The following is a 20,730-nucleotide window of genomic DNA, read 5'->3' as shown; positions in this document are numbered from 1 at the left end:
ACCACATAACTCTTGTTAGTATTCCCAAGCCCCCCCCCCAAAAAAAAAAAACCCTACAAAAATAGACAGAATCTAATCTTAGTATCCGTATCAGGAACCAAGTTTCAGACTCATTGATGCTAGTCTGGGCCTCATACTACTATCGCAGATAGTTGGGAAAGTTGTATGCCATCCAAAGATACCAGATAAAGGCTTAAGAAAGTCTCAAAGCCACCCCATCCACTCATGCTGGATACCTCAGTATGAGCTATGGCTGGATACCTCAATATGAGCTGCCTACTAGCTTACAGGAAGAAGCATGCTCTTCTAATTTATTAAAACTCATCCTATAATTCTATTTTGTAGTTTCGTTTTTAAGGGTTTATTTATTGATGTGTGTATGTGTGTGTGAGAGAGAGAGAGAAAGAGAGAGAGAGAGAAAGAGAGAGAGAGAGGAGAGAGAGAGAGAAAGAGAGAGTGTGGGGTGTGTGTGTGTGTGTGTGTGTGTGTGTTCACATGTGTTGGGGTACCTCAGAGGACAGAAGAGGATGCTGGATCCTTTGGATTTGAAGCACAGGTCGCATAAGACTTTAGACCAAGGATTCTGAGGCAGGAAGATCCCAAGTTTAGTGTTCTCTGGACTACAGGATGAATTCAAGGCCAGCCTGGGCAACTTGGCATAACCCTAACTCATAATGAAACATGAAAAGGTGACAAAGCATATAGAATGAGCATGGGCAAGGCCCTGCTTTCTGCCCCCTTGTACTTCTCCCTTTCAAAAGAAAAAAAAAAAAAAAGCACCATATAAGTTACCAGTTGTCCTGGTTCTGTAAATAAAAACAATCTGCTGACAATAATTAAGGGAGAAAGAGTTCCCAAGCCAAAAAGGCTCTGAAGATCAAAGCCATTTATCCAAACAAGAAGCACCCTGCCCCCAAATATTAGTTTCACAGAACACCCAAGCAAGGGTTATCTAATTAGAATCCCTCCAGAGAAGCAAGTCCTGGGGAGCCTTGGTCATCTAATGAGGATGTACAGACCCAGATATCCTTAAACTAAAGGGTTCATTCACAACATGGAATTAGAAGATCTGGAGTATATAGAATGCCATCGCTTTTCGTTGCATCAATAATTCTGTGGCAGAGAGGACAGGAACAAATATCCAAAAACAATGGAAGATTTTATTACCCATATGCCCTGTACCTTCCCTTCACCATGCCCCCACAAAGCCTCACTCAGCAGCTGCCTCTTAATCCCACCATCTATATCTGTTAGGTTAACAGTATCTCTGTTTGCTAAAATAGTAACATATGCCCCATAAATATGGACAAGAAATTGAAGGACACAGCATTTGGGAACTCTGATAGAAAAGACACAATAGGGGCCTGGAGAGATGGCTCTATATTTTAGAATGCTTGCTATATTTTCAGAAGGCCCAAGTTCAATTCCTAGTACCTACACTGGGTAGTTCACAAGCACCTGTAACTCCAGCCTCAAAAGATCCAACACCCTCTTCTGGCCTCCACAGGCAGCCACATCCATGTGGCTTTCCACACACACACACAGAGAGAGAGAGAGAGAGAGAGAGAGAGAGAGAGAGAGAGAGAGAGAGAGAGATGCACATACACACAAATAAAAAATTAAATCATTTTTAATGCAAAATAAAATCTGCAGAGATATAACCACCTGCTCGTGCATGAGCACAAAATTCTGTGGAACAGTAGTTCCTAAATCCTAACCCCATTTTCAAACAGAAGAGCCTTGTTCATTTTTACATTTTTCTCAATTAACTAAAGATAAAAATATACCCAAATGTTTCTATTTCCATATTCTTTAGTGAACTAAGAGTGCAGATGGATATTTGTTTCGGTTTTATTTGTCTCCTAAACAAGACAGCAACGTGTCTGCCTCCTGCTCAACCTGAAACACGATGTGAGCAGCTCTATGTGGTAGCACACAGCACTGACTCCCCCCCCCCCCCACCATCACCACTGCCAACAACCACATTATGAATTCAACAGAGTGTGTCTGTTTCGCCAGAAATAATGTTATTTTATCTGAAAATTGTTTCCTTCTGCACATCTCACTGTTCCGGTTCTAACTCTGTTATGCCAGGAATCAGCACTTTGTGGGGAAGAGAGGAAATCCATTACTGTGTTTCCCTGCTGGGTAGCTAAGGCAAAAATGTGGTGAGCCAGCTCAAGAAATGTGAATGTTATGTCCTTGTATCATGTGTTATTGTTTGATCCTTTGCTGTGGGTGTCTGAATAGCTGGTGAACTTGTCAAAGATTCTTGTGGAAGCTTGGTTGGTTTCATGTATCATGTGTCCTCTGAAAGTATACATCTGTGCCTTAATAGAGCAAGCATTTGGAAAAGCAAGATTCAGGTTTCTAGTGTCTTCTCTTCTGTACTTTTTCAGATACATAATTTTGGATAATTATTTTGAAAGTTAAAGATGCTCTGGGGCTGGAGAGAAGAAGTTGTAAGAGTTAGAACCCAAGACCTCTGCCCAGTCTGCTCTTGTGTGGACCTCGGATTCCGCTGGAGACATCCTGGAGGCCCCGTGGATCCCACAGCCGTAGGTAGGAAGACCCACACACTGCCCTAAGCCCATACCTGGGTGCTGGGAGCCCTCAGATTCCAGCAGATACCCAACCCCCCTGACCCTGCATAATAGCACTCCCCTTCCACCCCTCTCCCAGATCTGAGGCCTGGAGCAGACCTCTGCCTGGTCTGCTCTTGTGTGGACCCCGAATTCCGCCCGAGACATTCTGGAAGGTCCACTCAACCCAGAGCCACAGAGGAACAACTGAAAACAGAGCATCAGACAACAGATCCTGAGATATCCTGGAGGAGCCACTGCACTCAGATGAGTGGGCACCTTATCCTGAGACATCCTAGAGGAGACACTGCACCCAGAACAGCAGACACTAGCTGGTCTGCTACCTTGGAGGCACCATATTTTGAGGCATCCTAGAGGTACCACTGTACTCAGTGCAGCTGGAGATCACAGAAACATCAAGACACCAAGGAGATCAAACACAAGCAAGATAACTGGAAAGGCAGGCTTCAGTCAGAGACAGCAAGTACAGGCAGCACTAGAGTTAACCAGATGGCAAAAGGCAAGTGCAAGAATGTAAGCAACAGAATCCAAAGTTACATGGCATCATCTGAACCCAGTTCCCCTATCATAGCAAGCCCTGAACACTTCATCACACCAGAAAAGCAGGATTCAGAATTAAAATCACTTCTCATGACGATGATAGAGGACTTTAATAAAGACATAAATAACACTCTCAAAGAACTTAAAGAGAACACTGGTAGACAGAAACCCTTAATGGGAAAACACAAAAATCCCTTAAGGAATTGCAAGAAAACACAACCAAACAGGAGAAGGAATTAAACAAAACCATCCAAGATCTAAAAATGGAAGTAGAAACAATAAAGAAATCACAAAGTGAGACTACCCTGGAGATAGAAAACCTAAAAAAAAAAAGATCAGGAGTCATAGACACAAGTATTACCAACAGAATACAAGAGATAGAAGAGATAATCTCATGTGCAGAAGATACCATGGAAAACATTGACACAACTGTCAAAGAAAATGCAAAATACAAAAAGCTACTAACCCAAAATATACAAGAAATCCAAGACACAATGAGAAGGCCAAACCTAAGGATAATAGGTATAGATGAGGGGGAAGACTCCCAACTTAAAGGACCAGTAAACATCCTCAACAAAATTATAGAGGAAAACTTCCCTAACCTAAAGAAAGAGATGTCCATAAATATACAAGAAGCCTACAGAACTCCAAATAGTTTAGACCAGAAAAGAAATACTTCCCGCCACATAATAATCAAAACATCAAATGTACAAAACAAAGAAAAAATACTAAAAGCAGTAAGGGAAAATGGTAAAGTAACATATAAAGGCAGACCTATAAAAATTATACCAGACTTCTCACCAGAGACCATAAAAGCCAGAAGATCCTGGACCGATATCATACAGACCCTAAAAGAACACAAATGCCAGCCCAGACTACTATACCCAGCAAAACTCTCAATCAATATTGATGGAGAAACCAAAATATTCCATGACAAATCCAAATTTACACAATCTCTTACCACAAATCCAGCACTTCAAAGGATAATTGGTGGAAAACTCCAACACAAGGAGGGAAACTACAACCTAGAAAAAGCAAGAAAGTAATCTTCCAACAACCCTAAAAGAAGGTAGCTATACAAACATATCTCCACTGCCAATAACAAAAATAAAAGAAAACAACATTCATTTTTTCCTTAATATCTCTTAATATCAATGGACTCAATTCTCCAATAAAAAGACATAGACTATCAGACTGGATAGGTAAACAGGACCCAACATTTTGCTGCATACAGGAAATGCACCTTTGTGAAAAAGACAGACACTACCTCAGAGTAAAAGGTTGGAAAACAATCTTCCAAGCAAATGGTCCTAAGAAACAAGCGGGAGTAGCAATTCTATTATCAAATAAAATCGTTTTTCAACCAAAAGTAATCAAAAAAGATAAAGAAGGACACTTCATTTTTATCAAAGGAAAAATGTACCAAGAGGAACTCGCAATTATGAACATCTATGCCCCAAATGCAAGGGCACCCACATACATAAAAGACACTTTACTAAAGCTTAAAGCATATATTGCACCTTACACAAGAATAGTGGGGGATATCAACACCCCACTCTCAGCTATGGACAGATCATGGAAACAGAAACTAAACCAAGACACAATGAATCTAACAGAAGTTATGAACCAATTGGACTTAACTGACATCTATAGAACATTCCATCCTAAAACAAAAGAATATACCTTCTTCTCAGCACCTCATGGTTCCTTCTCCAAAATAGACCATATAATTGGTCACAAAACAGGCCTCAACAGATACAAAATGATTAAAATAATCCCTTGTACCCTATCAGACCACCATGGACTAAGACTCATCTTTGACATGGACAAAAACAATGGAAAGCCCACATACACGTGGAAACTGAACAATGCTCTACTCAATGATAACTTGGTCAAGGAACAAATAAAGAAATTAAAGACTTTTTAGAATTAAATGAAAATAAGGACACATCATATCAAAACTTGTGGGACTCCTTGAAAGCAGTACTAAGAGGAAAAATCATAGCTCTAAGTGCCCACAAAAAGAAAATGGAAAGAGCATACATTAACAACTTGACAGCAAACCTGAAAGCATTAGAACAAAAAGAAGCTAATATACCCAAGAGGAGTAGATGGCAGGAAATAACCAAACTCAGGGCTGAAATCAACCAAGTTGAAACAGAAAGAACTATACAAAATATCAACAAAACCAGGAGCTGGTTCTTTGAGAAAATCAGCAAGATAGACAAACCCTTAGCCAGACTAACCAAAGGGCACAGAGACAGTACTCAAATTAATAAAATCAGAACTGAAAAGGGAGACTTAATAACAGAAACAGAGGAAATTTTAAAAAATCATCAGATCCTACTACAAAGGCCTATACTCAACAAAATTGGAAAATCTGGATGAAATGGACAATTTTCTAGATAGATACCGGGTACCAAAGTTAAATGAGGAGCATATAAACCATCTAAACAGTCACATAACTCCTAAAGAAATAGAAGCAGTCATTAAAAATCTCCCCACCAAAAAATGTCCGGGGCCAGATGGTTTTAGTGCAGAATTCTATAAGACAGATTAGGAAGACCTAATACCAATCCTCTTCAAGCTATTACATTGAATAGAAACAGAAGGAACACTACCCAATTCGTTCTATGAAGCTACCATTACACTCATACCTAAACCACAGAAAGACCCAACAAAGAAAGAGAACTACAGACCAATCTCTCTTATGAATATTGATGCAAAAATACTCAATAAAATTCTCACAAACCGAATCCAACAACACATCAAAACAATTATTCATCATGATCAAGTAGGCTTTGTCCCAGGAATGCAGGGATGGTTCAATATTCAGAAATCCATCAATGTAATCCATTACATAAATAAACTCAAAGAAAAAAAACCACATGGTCATCTCACTAGACACTGAGAAAGCATTTGACAAAATTCAACATCCCTTCACGTTAAAAGTCTTGGAAAGATCAGGAATTCAAGGCCCATATCTAAACATAGTAAAAGCAATATACAGCAAGCCAGTAGCCAACATCAAACTAAATGGAGAGAAACTTGAAACAATCCTACTAAGATCAGGGACTAGGCAAGGCTGCCCACTCTCACCCTACCTATTCAATATAGTACTGGAAGTCCTAGCCAGAGCAATTAGACAACAAAAGGAAGTCAAAGGGATACAAATAGGAAAGGAAGAAGTCAAAATTTCACTATTTGCAGATAATATGATAGTATACTTAAGTGACCCTAAAACTTCCACCAGAGAACTCCTAAACCTGATAAACAACTTTAGCAATGTGGCTGGATAGAAAATCAACTCAAATAAATCAGTAGCCTCCCTCTACTCAAAGGATAAACAGGCTGAGAAAGAAATTAGGGAAATGACACCCTTCACAATAGCCACAAATGAAATAAAATATCTTGGAGTGAATCTAACCAACAAGTGAAAGATCAGTATGACAAGAACTTCAAGTCTCTGAATAAAGAAATAGAAGAAGATCCCAGAAGATGAAAAGATCTCCCATTCTCCTGGATTGGCAGGATTAACTTAGTAAAAATGGCCATCCTGCCAAAAACAATCTATAGATTCAATGCAATCCCCATCAAAATTCCAAATCAATTCTTCATAGAGATAGAAAGAGCAATTTACAAATTCATTTGGAATAACAAAAAACCTAGGATATCGAGAACTATTCTCAACAATAAAAGAACTTCTCGGGGAATCACCATTCCTGACCTCAAACTGTACTACAGAGCAGTAGTGATAAAAAACTGCATGGTATTGGTACAGAGACAGGCAGGAAAATCAATGGAATAGAATTGAAGACCCAGAAATGAACCTGCACACCTATGGTCACTTGATATTTGACAAGGGAGCTAAAACCATCCAGTGGAAAAAGGTCAGCATTTTCAACAAGTGGTGCTGGCTCAACTGGAGGTCAGCATGTAGAAGAATGCAAATTAATCCATTCTTATCCCCTTGTACAAAGCTCAACTCCAAGTGGATAAAGGACCTTCACATAAAGCCAGATACACTGAAACTAACAGAAGAGAAGTTGGGCAAGACCCTAGAATACCCAGACACAGGGGAAAAGTTCCTGAGCAGAACACCAATGGCTTATGCTCTAAGATCAAGAATGGACAAATGGGACCTCATCAAATTGCAAAGCTTCTGTAAGGCAAAGGACATTACCAATCCTACATCTGATAGAGGGCTAATATCGAATATATACAAAGAACTCAAGAAATTAGATGCCAGACAACAAAATAACCCCATTAAAAATGGGGTACAGAGCTAAACAAAGAAACCTCAACTGAGAAACACAAATGGCCGAGAAGTACCTTAAGAAATGCTCAACATCCTTAGTCATCAGGGAAATGCAAATCAAAACAACATTGAGATACCACCTCACACCAGTCAGAATGGCTAAGATCAAAAATTCAGGTGATAGTAGATGCTGGCAAGGATGTGGAGAAAGAGGAACACTCCTCCATTGTTGGTGGGGTTGCAAGCTGGTACAACCACTCTGGAAGTCAGTCTGGCCATTCCTCAGAAAATTGGACATAGCACTATCTGAGGACCCAGCTATACCACTCCTGGGCATATACCCAGATAATGCCCCAACATATAACAAAGAGATATGCTCCAGTATGTTCATAGCAGCCTTATTTATAATAGCCAGAAGATAGAAAAAACCTAGATGCCCTTCAACAGAAGAATGGATACAAAAAATGTGGTACATCTACACAATGGAGTATTACTCAGCTATTAAAAATAATGAATTCCAGAAATTCTTAGGTAAATGGATGGAACTAGAAAATATCATCCTGAGTGAGGTAACCCAATCACAAAAGAACACACATGGTATTTACTCACTGATAAGCGGAGATTAGCCCAAAAGTTTGAAACAACAAATATTCAACTAACAGACCACATGAAGCTCATGAAGAGGGAAGAACAAGTGTGGGTGCCTAGGTCTTTCTTAAAAGGAGTAACTAAATACCCAAGGGAGCAAATATGGACACAAAGTGTGGGACAGAATCTGAAGGAGAGGTTGTATGGAGACCATTCTACCTGGGTATTCATTCCATGTGCAGTCACCAAAAATAGACGCTGATATGGATGACAGGAAGGGAAAGCTGACAGCAGCCTGATAAGGCTGTCTCCTTAGAGGTCCCCCAGAGTCTGACATACCCAGAGGCAGATACTCACAGCTAACCATTAATCTGATCCAGGGTTCCCAATGGAGAAGTTAGAGAGTAGACTGAAAGAGCCTAAAGGGTTGGTGGCCCCATGAGGAGAGCAACAATACCAACCAGCCATAGCTCCCCAGGGTCTAAACCACCAGCCTAGGAGCACATATGGAGAGACACATGACTCCAGCTGTATATGTAGGGGAGGATGGCCTTGTTGGGCATAGGTGGGAGAGGAGATCTTTGGTCCCATGAAGGCTGAACACTGAGTTGGGGGGAGAATCTGAGGGTGGGGAGGGGAGAGTGGGGGGTAGGTGGCTGCGCACCCTCATAGAAGCAGGAGGAGGAGGATGGGATAAGGGGTTCCTGGGTGGTGGGGGGAATGAGGTAAGGGGATAAAATTTGAAATGTAAATATTATATCCAGTAAAAGAGGAGGAAAAAAGAAAAGCTGTTAGAACCAACATCTTTAATAAAATGTCAGCCCTCTTTAAAAAAATTATCTTGATACTAAAATTTGTTTTGAGAATTGTATATTGCAGAATACACAGCCTTGGTGTATCTACTCATCAAGCAAGCTGAGCAGACCTGCTCAAACCTCTGAGATCCAGGAATTCCATCTGGATGCAGTGAAGACACAGCATCAGAGGTTTATCAATTTACTCTTCCCCCCACTCCTCTTCTAATATCTCAACGCCCATAATCAGCTTGAAGAAGTTAAAGAAGAGTCAGCGCCCCTATTCCCTGGGCTTGGGGACTAAGGTGGTAAATATTGGGCTGTCTTTCTGGGGAAAAGTAGTAGTTTTGTGGGAATAAAGAGGATTAGCTAGGATTTGTTGCATAGCCATAACCTATTAGTAGAAATCTGTACAATTATTATCAAGATGAAGATATAATTTCTTAAATGGCACCAATTTACTTTGATTACAAATTTTAAGGTTTTCATTGGTACAAACTTCTTATTGATATAAAAGTGAGATGAATATTGATTGATACTCTCATGGACATTTTACCAGTATAAGACATTTAGGAATACAAGGCTTAGACCCAGTCCTTCTTTAACTTTTTAAACAGATTTGAGATGGTTAGCCTGTGAGTTAAGGGACTATAGCAAATTCATGGCTTGGAGTTTATTGTTAGGGTGTTTTCTATGTTTTATTTAGAAATAGCTGAGTGGAGTTAACAGACAACTGTCCCGATTACCTTACATGGATAGTTGGTTTTCAAAACGTCAGAAGTCCACAGAATTAACGTTACAAACATTTCTGTATTGATGTTCATTTTGATTAGAGACCTGTCTGCTCCTAACAGCTTCCTGTATTGGATTCTAAGAAGAAATTGAGCATCTTTGGAGTTACTCCAATATTGGTGAGACACTAGACAAGAATTGCCTCTTTCCATCTACAGACAAATTACTGTCCAGAAAAGGACACACTTGCAGAATAGTCGACTGATTATATCTGCCTAGACAGAGTAATCAGCCCTTAATAATTCTGCAGCACTAAGGTCTGTCAGATGATCCTGGGCCAGAAGGCAGAAGAACAGATGCTCCAACGTTTTGTAGTATAGGGAGTGTCCAGGTGTTCAGAGGTCTTGAAAAATTGGCCAACTGTTAGAAGCTATGCTTTGTGCTTCCCACAATTATAGTTAACCCAGTCATTCTGGATTTCTGACAGGGTTGAAAACATATAGTCTCATAGTCAATTCTGGCTATTTACTTTGAGAGAAAAGATTTGAGTGGATGGTTTTCAGCTGACATTCATTCTAAAGCCAAGGAAAAAGCCAGGGTTCAGAACTAAATGTTTTAGTTAGGAGAGATGACAGATGTTCTGGTTAGTCAACAAAATGATGGACTGGGTATTAGGTCTATCTTGTACCTCACTGGTACAAATTGGCATAATTATGCTCTAATTGTGTTTTGAGAGAAAAGTTTTATTTTAACAGGAAGGGTGATATGTAGGAGGAGCTAAGGTGGGAGGAGTACTGAGAGGAAGAGAAGGAGTAAGGAAGGAGGAGAAGGAGAGGAGAAGCTAGGTGATGAGAGAGAGAAAGAGAGAGAAAGAGGGGGAGACAGGGAGGCAGATGTTCACGTGTCTCTGCCAGTCAAAGATAGTTGATATATCTAGGTTGGGTAGTGGGGTACACTTCTGATTGAGCATTACCAAACTTATAAAGCCTTTGATTAACATTTTTAAAAAGTGTATAAATGCAAAAAGGAAAAGGGGGCAAGGGATAGAGGTTTTCTAAGTGGGGGGGATGGGGAAAGGCATGGCATCTGAAGTGTAAATAAAATATCCAATAAAAAAAGAGTCAGAACCCAAGTCTGGATAACAAAAGACCAGATAAAAGCGAGATATGGTGATATACATGTCTGTAACCCCAGCATGGTGGAGGATAGAGGCAGGAGGATCACTGGAGCTGGCTGGATGCTAGCCTAGCTGAAACTTCAGTGAGAGACCCTGACTCAAGATACAAGGCAGAGGATGACAGAGCAGAAGATACCTGGTGTTCTCCATTGGTCTTCACATAATCACACACATCTATGTGCACCTGCACACCCATGCATGTGCATACCATACAAGTATATGTTCCCCCACATCTATCCAACTAAAAGAGAAGTTAAAGAATACATAGCCTACTTTTTTCCTACAACCTTTTTATAAATTTACACATACAACAAACCTCTATTGGCCTTTTTTTGTACACAACAGTATATATGGGTCTACCGTGTCCACTTGAGCACCACCCAACTTAACCATTTCAAAATCCTTTGCAAACCTTGCTCCATTTGTGATGAGACAATGTGTCTCATCAGTCCTGGCCATGGCAATAGCCTCCTCATTTTGAACCTAAATATATATTCCTTGTATCCATCACTCATTCACCCAGATCATCCTCTGAGGACCATACAAGGTGGACCATCAAAGGACATGTGATATTTTTTCTCAAAGTGTTTAACCTGAGGGTTTCTGATGCATACCTCAACCACTATGGTTTCCATATTCTTCAATAGCTCTGTCTAAATCTCCTAAAATTGCTCAAGATCTGCCTTAGAACACAAATCATAGTTCGAATGGGATACCTATTTCAGCAAAGGTGGTCCCCAAAGGATCACGCAAGAGTGGTCAATACCTTTATTTCTGGGTAGAAGAGAGAAAGTCTGTGTGTTCATGCATGTGGGCATGTGTGTTGAGATGAGAGTACCTCTGTATTCTTCAGGATCCAGCCAACTAAGGTTTTATGTAAAAAGGTCTCTTACCAGCCTATAGACGGCTGGTTTTATTAAGCTGATGGGTCAGAAATCCTCAGGGATTGTCCTTTCTCTAACTCCCCTGTGCTGGAACTAGACATGGATGTCACCACCCCAAGCTTTGCACATGGGTGCTGATGATTAAACTCAGGTACCCATAGCTTGTGCAACATGCACTTCACTGACTGAGGTTTCTCCCCAGCTCCAATTTCTTCCCTTTGACAATGGTTGTGACAAACGTTCTCTTATCAGATACTCCCATAGCTCCATCTTATCCTTGTATCTCATCAAAAAACTTTTTCCTGCATTTGTTCAAAGTTTACATTAAAATGTCAGCTTTGCTGTGTTGTAAATTATATGATCAGGGGCCAGACAAGGAGCATGTGGGAGACCAGCAGCTCCTCATTTCGTTCTCAGAGCTGTTCTTCTTTGGTCCCTTGCATAACAGATTTGTTGGCAATGGGACAGGATGTGGGCTGGTACTCAGGGTTTTGATGCTAAACTCCACTTCTAACCAAGCATGCTTCTTCCCCCAAGGCTCTATGAATGCCATTTCCTTGTCCATAAACTGGAATAATAATAATGCCTGGCTCATAGAGTTTCTATGAAAATGGGAAGGAATTCTAGGGAGAATTTTTTAAAAATCCCAGTATATCTAGCATCAATGAGAGGGGAGGCCATTGGTCCTGTGACAGCTCGATGCCCTAGTGAAGGGAAATGCTAGGGTGGTAAGGCAGGAGTGCGTGGGTGGGTAGGGGAGCACCCTCATAGAATCAGGGCAAGGGGGATAGGATAGGAGGTTTGAGAAGGGAAAACTGGGAAAGAGGATAGCATTTGAAATGTAAATAAATAAAATATCCAATAAAAATACATTAAAAATCTGAGTATAGTATCTAACACTAAATAAAATAAAATCACTCCTAATAGGAAATTGAGAAGATTTTCCCCTACTGTATCTTATTCCAGGAAAAAAGTCAGTTATAACAGTCTATTACTTTAGGGCAAATTTAGACATATATTCATAAATGGCAGGAGTATTCACAACTGCCAAGGTGTGTCGGTCTACACACCTTGCTCTTTTGCATTCTCTATGGACACCAGGTTTCCTTTCAGTCCTATGCAAGCTTTCCGTGCCTCTTGCCAGCTTTTTTTTTCTTCTTCAGCAAATCCAAAAATTTTAAAGCACTGAAACGGAAGGGGAGGACAAAAGCAGAGGTTTTAGTTAAAGATAATAAAAATCACATCCAGAAATCAAGTCATTCATGACAAGTACAGATAAAGAAAATTTTTCTCAGGTCTAAATGAGAGTTAAAAAAGAAAATTAAACCAGCTTCATGGCCTACATATTCTCTCAGCAGAGTTTTTTTCGGCACAGATTTTTGGCTAATAGCTCATGTATGTTCTTACTTTCCATTGAGATTTTGTGATGAGAATCTCCAGTTATTTTCGCACAAGTTGCCCTAAAGTGATGATGTAGACAGAAGTTAACTATGTGGGTGGCAGTTAGCACCTGCCACTGTCCCACAGTGAACAGCACTGATGGGGTTTAATGGGAAATGATCCCCATAGGCAAATGCATCTGAACTCTTGCTCCTCAGATGACGGTGCCGGTTTTTGAGAAATATGTAATCTTTAGGACATGGACCTGGCTGGTGGATATAGGACATGGAGGTAGATCTCCAGGGATGCAACTGGACCCTCTTCTGGTCCTTATCTTGCTAATCCACTATGGCCCGAAGAACCTCTACGATTTGTTCCCACCTCCATGGAGTTGTCTGCTCCACTTGCTTTGCTCTGATAGACTGAGTCCTGAAAATAGGGAGCCAAAATCTCTCTTGCTTCTATTGTCTATTTATTTTTACAGCAACATTTTCTTCCCCCAATACAAATACCAAGATTGAGATCAATTTTCTCCGATACCTTGTTATTGTACAAATGCCAACCTTGCTTGCAGCCACCTGGGGTTGGGGGCGTGGTTGGTATGGCAGTGGCATTGATGCTGCTGTTGTGTCGCTGGCAGATGAAGTTATTTGGATAACCACAGTTGATGTCATTCCAGAACCCTGTAAAAGAGAACAGCTAAGGTAGACCTGCATACTCTTAGTTTAAAACATACCTTCAAAGATACAATATCTCAGGTGGGGTCTCAAAAAATGGTTCAGAAGAACTTTACCTTATTTTCACATGACTAGAAGAACCTATGCAATCTCCCTCTCTCTCTGTCTCTGTCTCTCTTTCTCCCCCTCCCCTTCCCCCTCCCCCCTCTCTGTTTCACTTAGCTCATAAGAGTTCAGCTTTGCAGAAAGATTCCTATATGCTGAGCATGCTCTTAGTGTTACAAATATATTATTAAATTATTTATCACTAATATCAGTCATATAATACTAAAGTATGTGTTTAGCATTAGATATTACTTCATTTAATCTTCTCAAGAAAAGACAAATTACATTAACACTCCCATTTTATGCAATGAAAAAGAAAAGACCTAGAGAGAGATAAAAGTGATTGGTTATAAGCACATTCTAGGTATTTTCCTCACATAAGAACATAAAAATGCCTCCCAATTTGGAAGAAATGAGATGATACATCACTTGTTAGCTTGCTGATGAACATCCTGATAAATTTATCTTTGCGATTGGAACTGTTACATAAATAAAATTTGGAGTCTCTGTTATTTTTCCTATGAAAGTGTACTACTTGCTATTTTTAGCCTAAAAATGCAAGAAGTGGCACACATCACACCCCAAAGCACATTCAATAAGATCGGTATATGATTATGATCTACCTGAATTTGTGTACATCGTTACACAGTTTTCATCATCATTTGCAAAGTTGGGTTCCCCTGTAGCCCAAGCCACAAAATCTACTTTGCTTCCATCCATCCAACTGCAAAAGAAAATTGAAGCATTTTTCAACAACCCAGACAAAATGACTGACTACACCTCAGAGGTGGAAAAAGGCCAATACATCAAGATGAAGAGGGCATTGGATGTGTAGCAAATAGGAGGAACCTAAAGAAATAAATAGGAACTCTGAAATGTCTGGTACTAAGTATACTTTGTGTTCCTCTGTAGTCTCCCTGATACCTTCAGGTCAAATTCACAAACAACCACAGTTAGAGTGAATCTTGTAAAATAAGAATTCTCATTATTTGGGGAATTCATAGTCCATTACTAAAGAATCTACTTAAGAAGATGCAGAAAATTGATGTGAATACTGATTGCTGGTCCACCCTCTTTGCACTCCTCAGAACAAGCTCCCAATAGCACTGAAGAGGGAAACATGTAAGCCTGATTAGTCTGGAATCCAGAAGCGAAATTCCTTCCAGAGTACTCTTCAATCATGATTTCCATACAATTTAATGACATACAATTTCCATACAATTTATCAAAGAGGTGGCAAATGCATTATTTCTCATTAGCTCCTTTCTGATTTTTTTTTTTTTTTTTTTGCTTACTCCATGTTTTCATAAATGGGTAAGCCAACAACTATTGTCATAAGTTATAGAAACTCAAGGATTCTGGGAGCTGGAAATAAAAGAAATAATAAAAATCAGCCCTCTTGTTCTGGAGATGATCAAATGGGTATTTGTCCATATTTCTATTCCCTAGAAATAACAAACTTGACTTTAGGTCTCAGTTGCTCAAAGGTAGCAATCAAAATTCCAAAGAATGTGTGTCATTAAGATAGCTGTATGTGGGACAGATAGACACATCTGCTCTTGAAATTCAGGAGAACATATTAATAAACATTAAAAGAAACACGTGAGATATAAGAGTTCACTTTCTCTAGTACAGCCATTCCTGTCCCAGAGTCTAAGGATGAAGCAAGTCTGCTCTTCTGGGGCAAAGTTTCAGCATGAACTTGAATACATTGCCACTCCAAGGTGGGGCATAGAAAAGGGGACATTTAACCCTGTGTACCAACAATGGTCCAAACAGGGTAGCAATTTTGAAAATATATTCAACATTCCCCTCTCTTTAACACATCTTAGCCAATGGTTTGCTGATGGCTAGTACCCTAAAATAAAGACTAGTAACATTTTGTGAGATCAAATCCATTTTTGAGCTTTTCAATAATTAACAATGTTGAAACTCTTAATAGAATCATCTTAGTTTTACGTTCACATTTTTAAAGATTTTTTTTTTTCAGATTCAGATTGTCATGGAACTTTTAATGCATTTGGCAAAGGTCTCAAAACAACTCATGTGTTTATCAGATCTCTTTTGTAAGCCATGACATTAGCTTAATTTACTTACATGAACTTCTTATCCAAGCTGATCAACATGCCAATAAAATATGGTGACTGTCCACCATTCTTGTTAATCTAGAATGCAAAAGTTTATACATACAATTTACAGTCATCTACTCAGCAAATTGGGCAAAACTTATGTATGAGTAAGGGGGCCTATTTAGTTTTCCAATGAGGAATTCGTGCACAAATACTATAGAACCATAGTCATAAGGATGAAAATATGTTCTCAATGCAATAACCTGTGTTTACAAAGTTAATACCTTATGAAATTCACTATAATAACAAATATATTTAATGGTTGGGTGCTTAAGAATAAAATGGACAATGGGTTTTGTACATTATACATAAGAACTTAATATATAACCTGTATTACAAATAGGCATTTATGCAACATTAGGGCATATCCTGAGAGTTTCAAAGCAAGGATATCCACAAAGAGGAAAATGTTATGCTATATTTTCATATCTTTGTACTCAAGTGAACTTTTCCTTTAAATACTGAAAAATCTATTTTCTACTATTCTGTTCATTCCCTCTCTGGCAAATGACGAGGAGGCCATATGAAGATTCTTTTTTTTTTTAAAGCAGAAAAGTACTCAGAAAATACTAAAAAAATTACTTTTAGAAATACCTGATAACTTGGGTACTACTGAGATTTTTATATGAATAATAAAATTATACTATCTGTTCACAAATAATTTGAATTATATTGTATGTTATACACGTGGTCTAGGATTGAGACATAACAATTAGTTAAGACATGATCCTTGAAAATTAAATCCATAAACCAAAAGGGATCTTCACAATGTTTAGACTTAATTGATGTTCTAACAATAAAGTACATCCCTCTGTGGGGCTCTGTATCAGGGCATCAGGAACTTGAATCACTTACCCTCAATTTAACCTTGCATTTAGTACATAATTTGAAATTTTGTTTTAAGGTACTGGATGCAGAAATCATTGGGAGTGGGTGTCTGGGTGAGGGAACACCCTCATAGACGCAGGAGGAGGAGGGTGGTATAGGTGATTTCATGGGGGGAAGACTGGGAAAGGAGATAACATTTGAAATGTAAATAAAAAATATCCAATAAAAAAAGACATCATCTTTCTTTATAACATGTCATTCTACACTTAACCATCTTAACCATATCCTTACATATTTCCATAGAAACTTCTTTTCACTTTCACTTTTAATAGTAGCAAGATCACCAAAATTCTTCTTGCAAAATGCCCGTGCGTTGTCCATGGTTTCTTTCTCTTTGCTAAAATAGTACTGGTAGTCTTTGTAAATGACCCACCCATCTGCAGTAACTGGTGGATCTGAAAAAAATAAAGTCAAAGAAAAAGATATTTCTTTACTTAGAAAAATTAAGCAATGTGGTGAGCAAGAATAAGCACTACGTCAAAGATATGAAAAACTCCAAGACCCCAGAATATGCAGAATGTCCTCAGGGAGAGACTGGATTCTTCCAGGCTAGTATCTACTTTCTGTCAGTTTAATGAAGATCAGCCTCTCTCCTCTTAAGTAAGATCTATGAGTGACTAGTTAAAAGAATTCCTGGCATCATTTTCACTGGCAGGACAGCAGATCTAGCAAGATTTATACACATGCCTGTGATGTCCAAGCACCAAGACTTAGGAACTATGAAAACTCAGATTTCATCTACACCCCCAAGACTTCTTATAAATGGATTTGAGTTGTTCATGGTAGAATTAAAGAGCAAGGAAGTTAATTCATGAAGAAGGTATCTAAATCCTCTTTCGGAGCGTAGATTTTTTTTTTTCCTATACCGCAAAAAGCTGTAAAGGCATCTATGGTCTAATCCTAGAATGTCGGATTACAATGGAAAGGACTTTGTAAATGTGATTAAATTATGGATCTTGAGAATGCAAGATTATCTTGTTTTAAATCTAATGCAAGTGCTCTCAGAAAAGGATGCAGAGACAAAGGTCCAATGCATAAGGATGCAACATGACACTCAACCATATGGCACAAAGAGGGGTTGAGGATGGAGCCAGAGGCATTTAGGAAAGACCTCAAGTAAACCAAGTGAAGGCCAGTGGCCAGAACCTCTGGTGGGGGAAGGAGAGGTGGTTCTGTGGATGAAAGCTTGCGTTCTGACTCAGTGGAACCAATTTCAGATTTCTGACTTCTAAAACTGTTAGCAAATAACTGTGTGCTGCCTTGATCCACCAAGTTACAACTGGTCATGCGCTAAGGAAAATCCTGGGCTCTCGGATTAGACTCATGAAATCACAAGAGAACATGCTAACAGGGCAACTGGTGTGTGTTATCTGCTCTCCGGAGATAAAACTCCAACCTTTCCTGAGATCCTCAAAGATACTAAGAACTCTCTCCCCACCATCTCCCTTTTCATGAAGGAAGGAAAGGAATCAGAAAAGGCTATAATTGAGAAATCAGAAAACTCAGAGACACCTACTGTCTTGCGGAGCCGGTGTGGGCTCAGGTAGTAGTGTTTTCCCTGTAAAATAAAAATATAGTTGTTAAGCATTCACTAGTGCCGCTCTTTGTATTTTCCTGTGTTAATAAAATCTTGACAATCTTCCACACTTGTCCCATCTTCCCTCCAATGCACATCACATCATCATGTGGAGAATGAAAGAAGAAAGAGGGACGAATTGAGGTTTATGCAAATGGATACAAATTCCGTAAGTAGCAGGCAATGTCTAGGCTCAAATTGTGCCAAATAAAGGAAAGAAAAGAACATTAATTCTAGAATCGTGAAGTCCAGCTTCAAATCCCAAACTATTTGGTCTTCGTCCCCCTCCCCCAATTATAAAAACGGACTAACCATGTTTATAATTAGGCAGGGTAAAAAATTAAATTTTTGGTTTGCAGTCAGTGTTCACTACACAACAGTTTTCCAGGTAGACATTTTAGTAGTAACTATGAAAGAATGTATATACTCATTATCTGGAACTATTTAATGTGAGTTGTATATGGATAAAACACAAATATAGTTTTTTCAAAGAATCATATCCTTACTAAACTTTTACTTATAACTCTAGGATTTTTTTTTTTTTAATATTTTTTCTTTCAAAATAGTTAATATCTGGATTTTGTTAGAATCTGACAAGAGGGCACAGATAATACTTAGTTTTCTGGGTAACATATTTTCTATCTGCCAAAGTAAAACAAAGCTACTAACAACATAAAGAGGTCCTGATGAGTCACTGGTAGGCAGCAGGAGACTGTTCTTAAATACAATGCAATGATTGTTCCATTCCAGAAACTCAGAAGGACACTAATCTAGAAACATGTGCATCCAGCCAGCAGAGGGCAGTCCCAGGCCTCTTAACTGCAGAACGAGGGCAGCGGCCACAATTCCCCAACAGCAGAGGGCAATGTGGTTCCATTCATCTATTGCAATGGCTTCAATACATGTTTTGATTCAAGAGTGAGCTTGTTTCCTCATTTGTCATAACCCAGCTGCTCTGACCTCAATGCCTAACCCGTCTTTGCGCTAATTTCCAAGTCATCATAAATAATAAAAGGTGGGTCCCATAACACCAGGGCCTTCCCCACACTGCTGGTTCTGTGTGTGTTCTGGATATTAAAACATCTGACTTGAAGGAAGCTTGTACCTGTGTCAGAGATAAAATAGAAGGTCAGAGGGTGAAAGCTCCAGAAGTCGAAACTACATTGCCTTTCTACAGCACTAAAGGGCAGGACTCCATTAGCCCCTGAAGCTGCAGAAGACTGCCAGAGTCCCTGCTGCTGGTGGGGGTGTTTCTGAGGACATGATTCTCATCCAGGATTCTCGGGTGGCCTTTTGATCTCCTGTTCCTTGGGAAAACTTATCTTTTCTCAATGCCTCCAATCTTTATCCTGTGAAATAAGAGCACCACACTTCCCTGATGCTGGTATTTTTGTTTGTATGTGTCAATAGAGAAAACAAATTAGGGAGAAAGAGGGAACAGGATTTGTACCTTTTTGTATCTGACAAATCCAGTTGTTGAGGTGTTCACAGTTAATATCATTCCAGGACATGCCAGGGTCACCTTTCAGCTCACCACAATATTCAACATTTTGGTAATTATTTGGCTCACCATAAGCCCAGTTTTCATAAGAAACCTATGGTAGAAACATCACACTTGATGTGAACCACAACACCAGGTTGCTATGCTGTGCTAGAAACATTAGGCTGCAGGTATTAACCACGTATACCAGACCAGTGCAAATCCAAATTGGGGGAGGAAAAAGAGGAGCTGTTTGGATTCTTCATTCATTTTGAGTTTTACTTTTAGCTTGGGAAGCACATTTTATGGACACGAGTGAGAAAGAAACAGCTTTTATTACATGGAAACTTTTGAAGCCGACTATGGTAGGGAATTGGTTTTTATAACATTTCCTTTAGTCCCATTAAGCAGAATGGATCCAAGGGCCACAGCAGTAGGATTTATATGTAGGAAAAAATGAGCAAGAAACTTCCACATCTCGGTCAGCGGTTGTAATTTCCTAAATTTACAGCCCATTCTTAAGGGATGATATTTCAGTAAGTTGTTGGAAGCTTTCCCTCTATTACACAGGCTACAGAAAAATAATTAGAGAAGAAAATGTCTTATAAAATGTGGCTAACAGAATGACCAGCCTTTGCCAAAATGAACAATGGAAACAAACTGGGGAGCTGGGTGGTTTTCAGTAATCAGAGTCTGAAGGGGTCTGGATTAAGAATTATGACCTCTTTTCTATAAATACAAACATGAAATCCAAACTCCAATGCAGCCACCAAAGAAACCATGTCACCTAAGTACCTTGGAAGATGCCTGTGGGTTCTAAGAGCAAATCGTGTTAATATCATAAAACATCTTTCTCAAGATGACCAGGACCGCTAATTGTTGCTAGCAAAAACCAGAGCTTCTCATTTCTCAAATTTGG

At 39.3% G+C, this 20,730-nt stretch overlaps 1 protein-coding gene across 1 annotated transcript in view; it reads right to left on the bottom strand.

Moving 5' to 3' along the window:
- Mrc1 (mannose receptor C-type 1) overlaps positions 1 to 20,730 on the bottom strand; it is a 94,222-nt gene that overhangs the window by 15,751 nt on the left and 57,741 nt on the right. Inside the window, exons 15-21 of the mRNA XM_034511122.2 lie at positions 19,782 to 19,926; positions 18,272 to 18,313; positions 16,987 to 17,150; positions 15,836 to 15,903; positions 14,362 to 14,462; positions 13,497 to 13,639; positions 12,647 to 12,761 (exon numbers count right to left, since the gene is read on the bottom strand). Coding sequence (XP_034367013.1) covers positions 12,647 to 12,761; positions 13,497 to 13,639; positions 14,362 to 14,462; positions 15,836 to 15,903; positions 16,987 to 17,150; positions 18,272 to 18,313; positions 19,782 to 19,926 — 778 coding nt within the window. The remainder of the gene's footprint in view (positions 1 to 12,646; positions 12,762 to 13,496; positions 13,640 to 14,361; positions 14,463 to 15,835; positions 15,904 to 16,986; positions 17,151 to 18,271; positions 18,314 to 19,781; positions 19,927 to 20,730) is intronic.

The sequence above is a fragment of the Arvicanthis niloticus genome, chromosome 8, assembly GCF_011762505.2.
Source record: "Arvicanthis niloticus isolate mArvNil1 chromosome 8, mArvNil1.pat.X, whole genome shotgun sequence".
In the NCBI taxonomy this organism is placed as follows: Eukaryota; Metazoa; Chordata; class Mammalia; order Rodentia; family Muridae; genus Arvicanthis; species Arvicanthis niloticus.
This window is presented reverse-complemented; position numbering and strand designations above follow the sequence as displayed.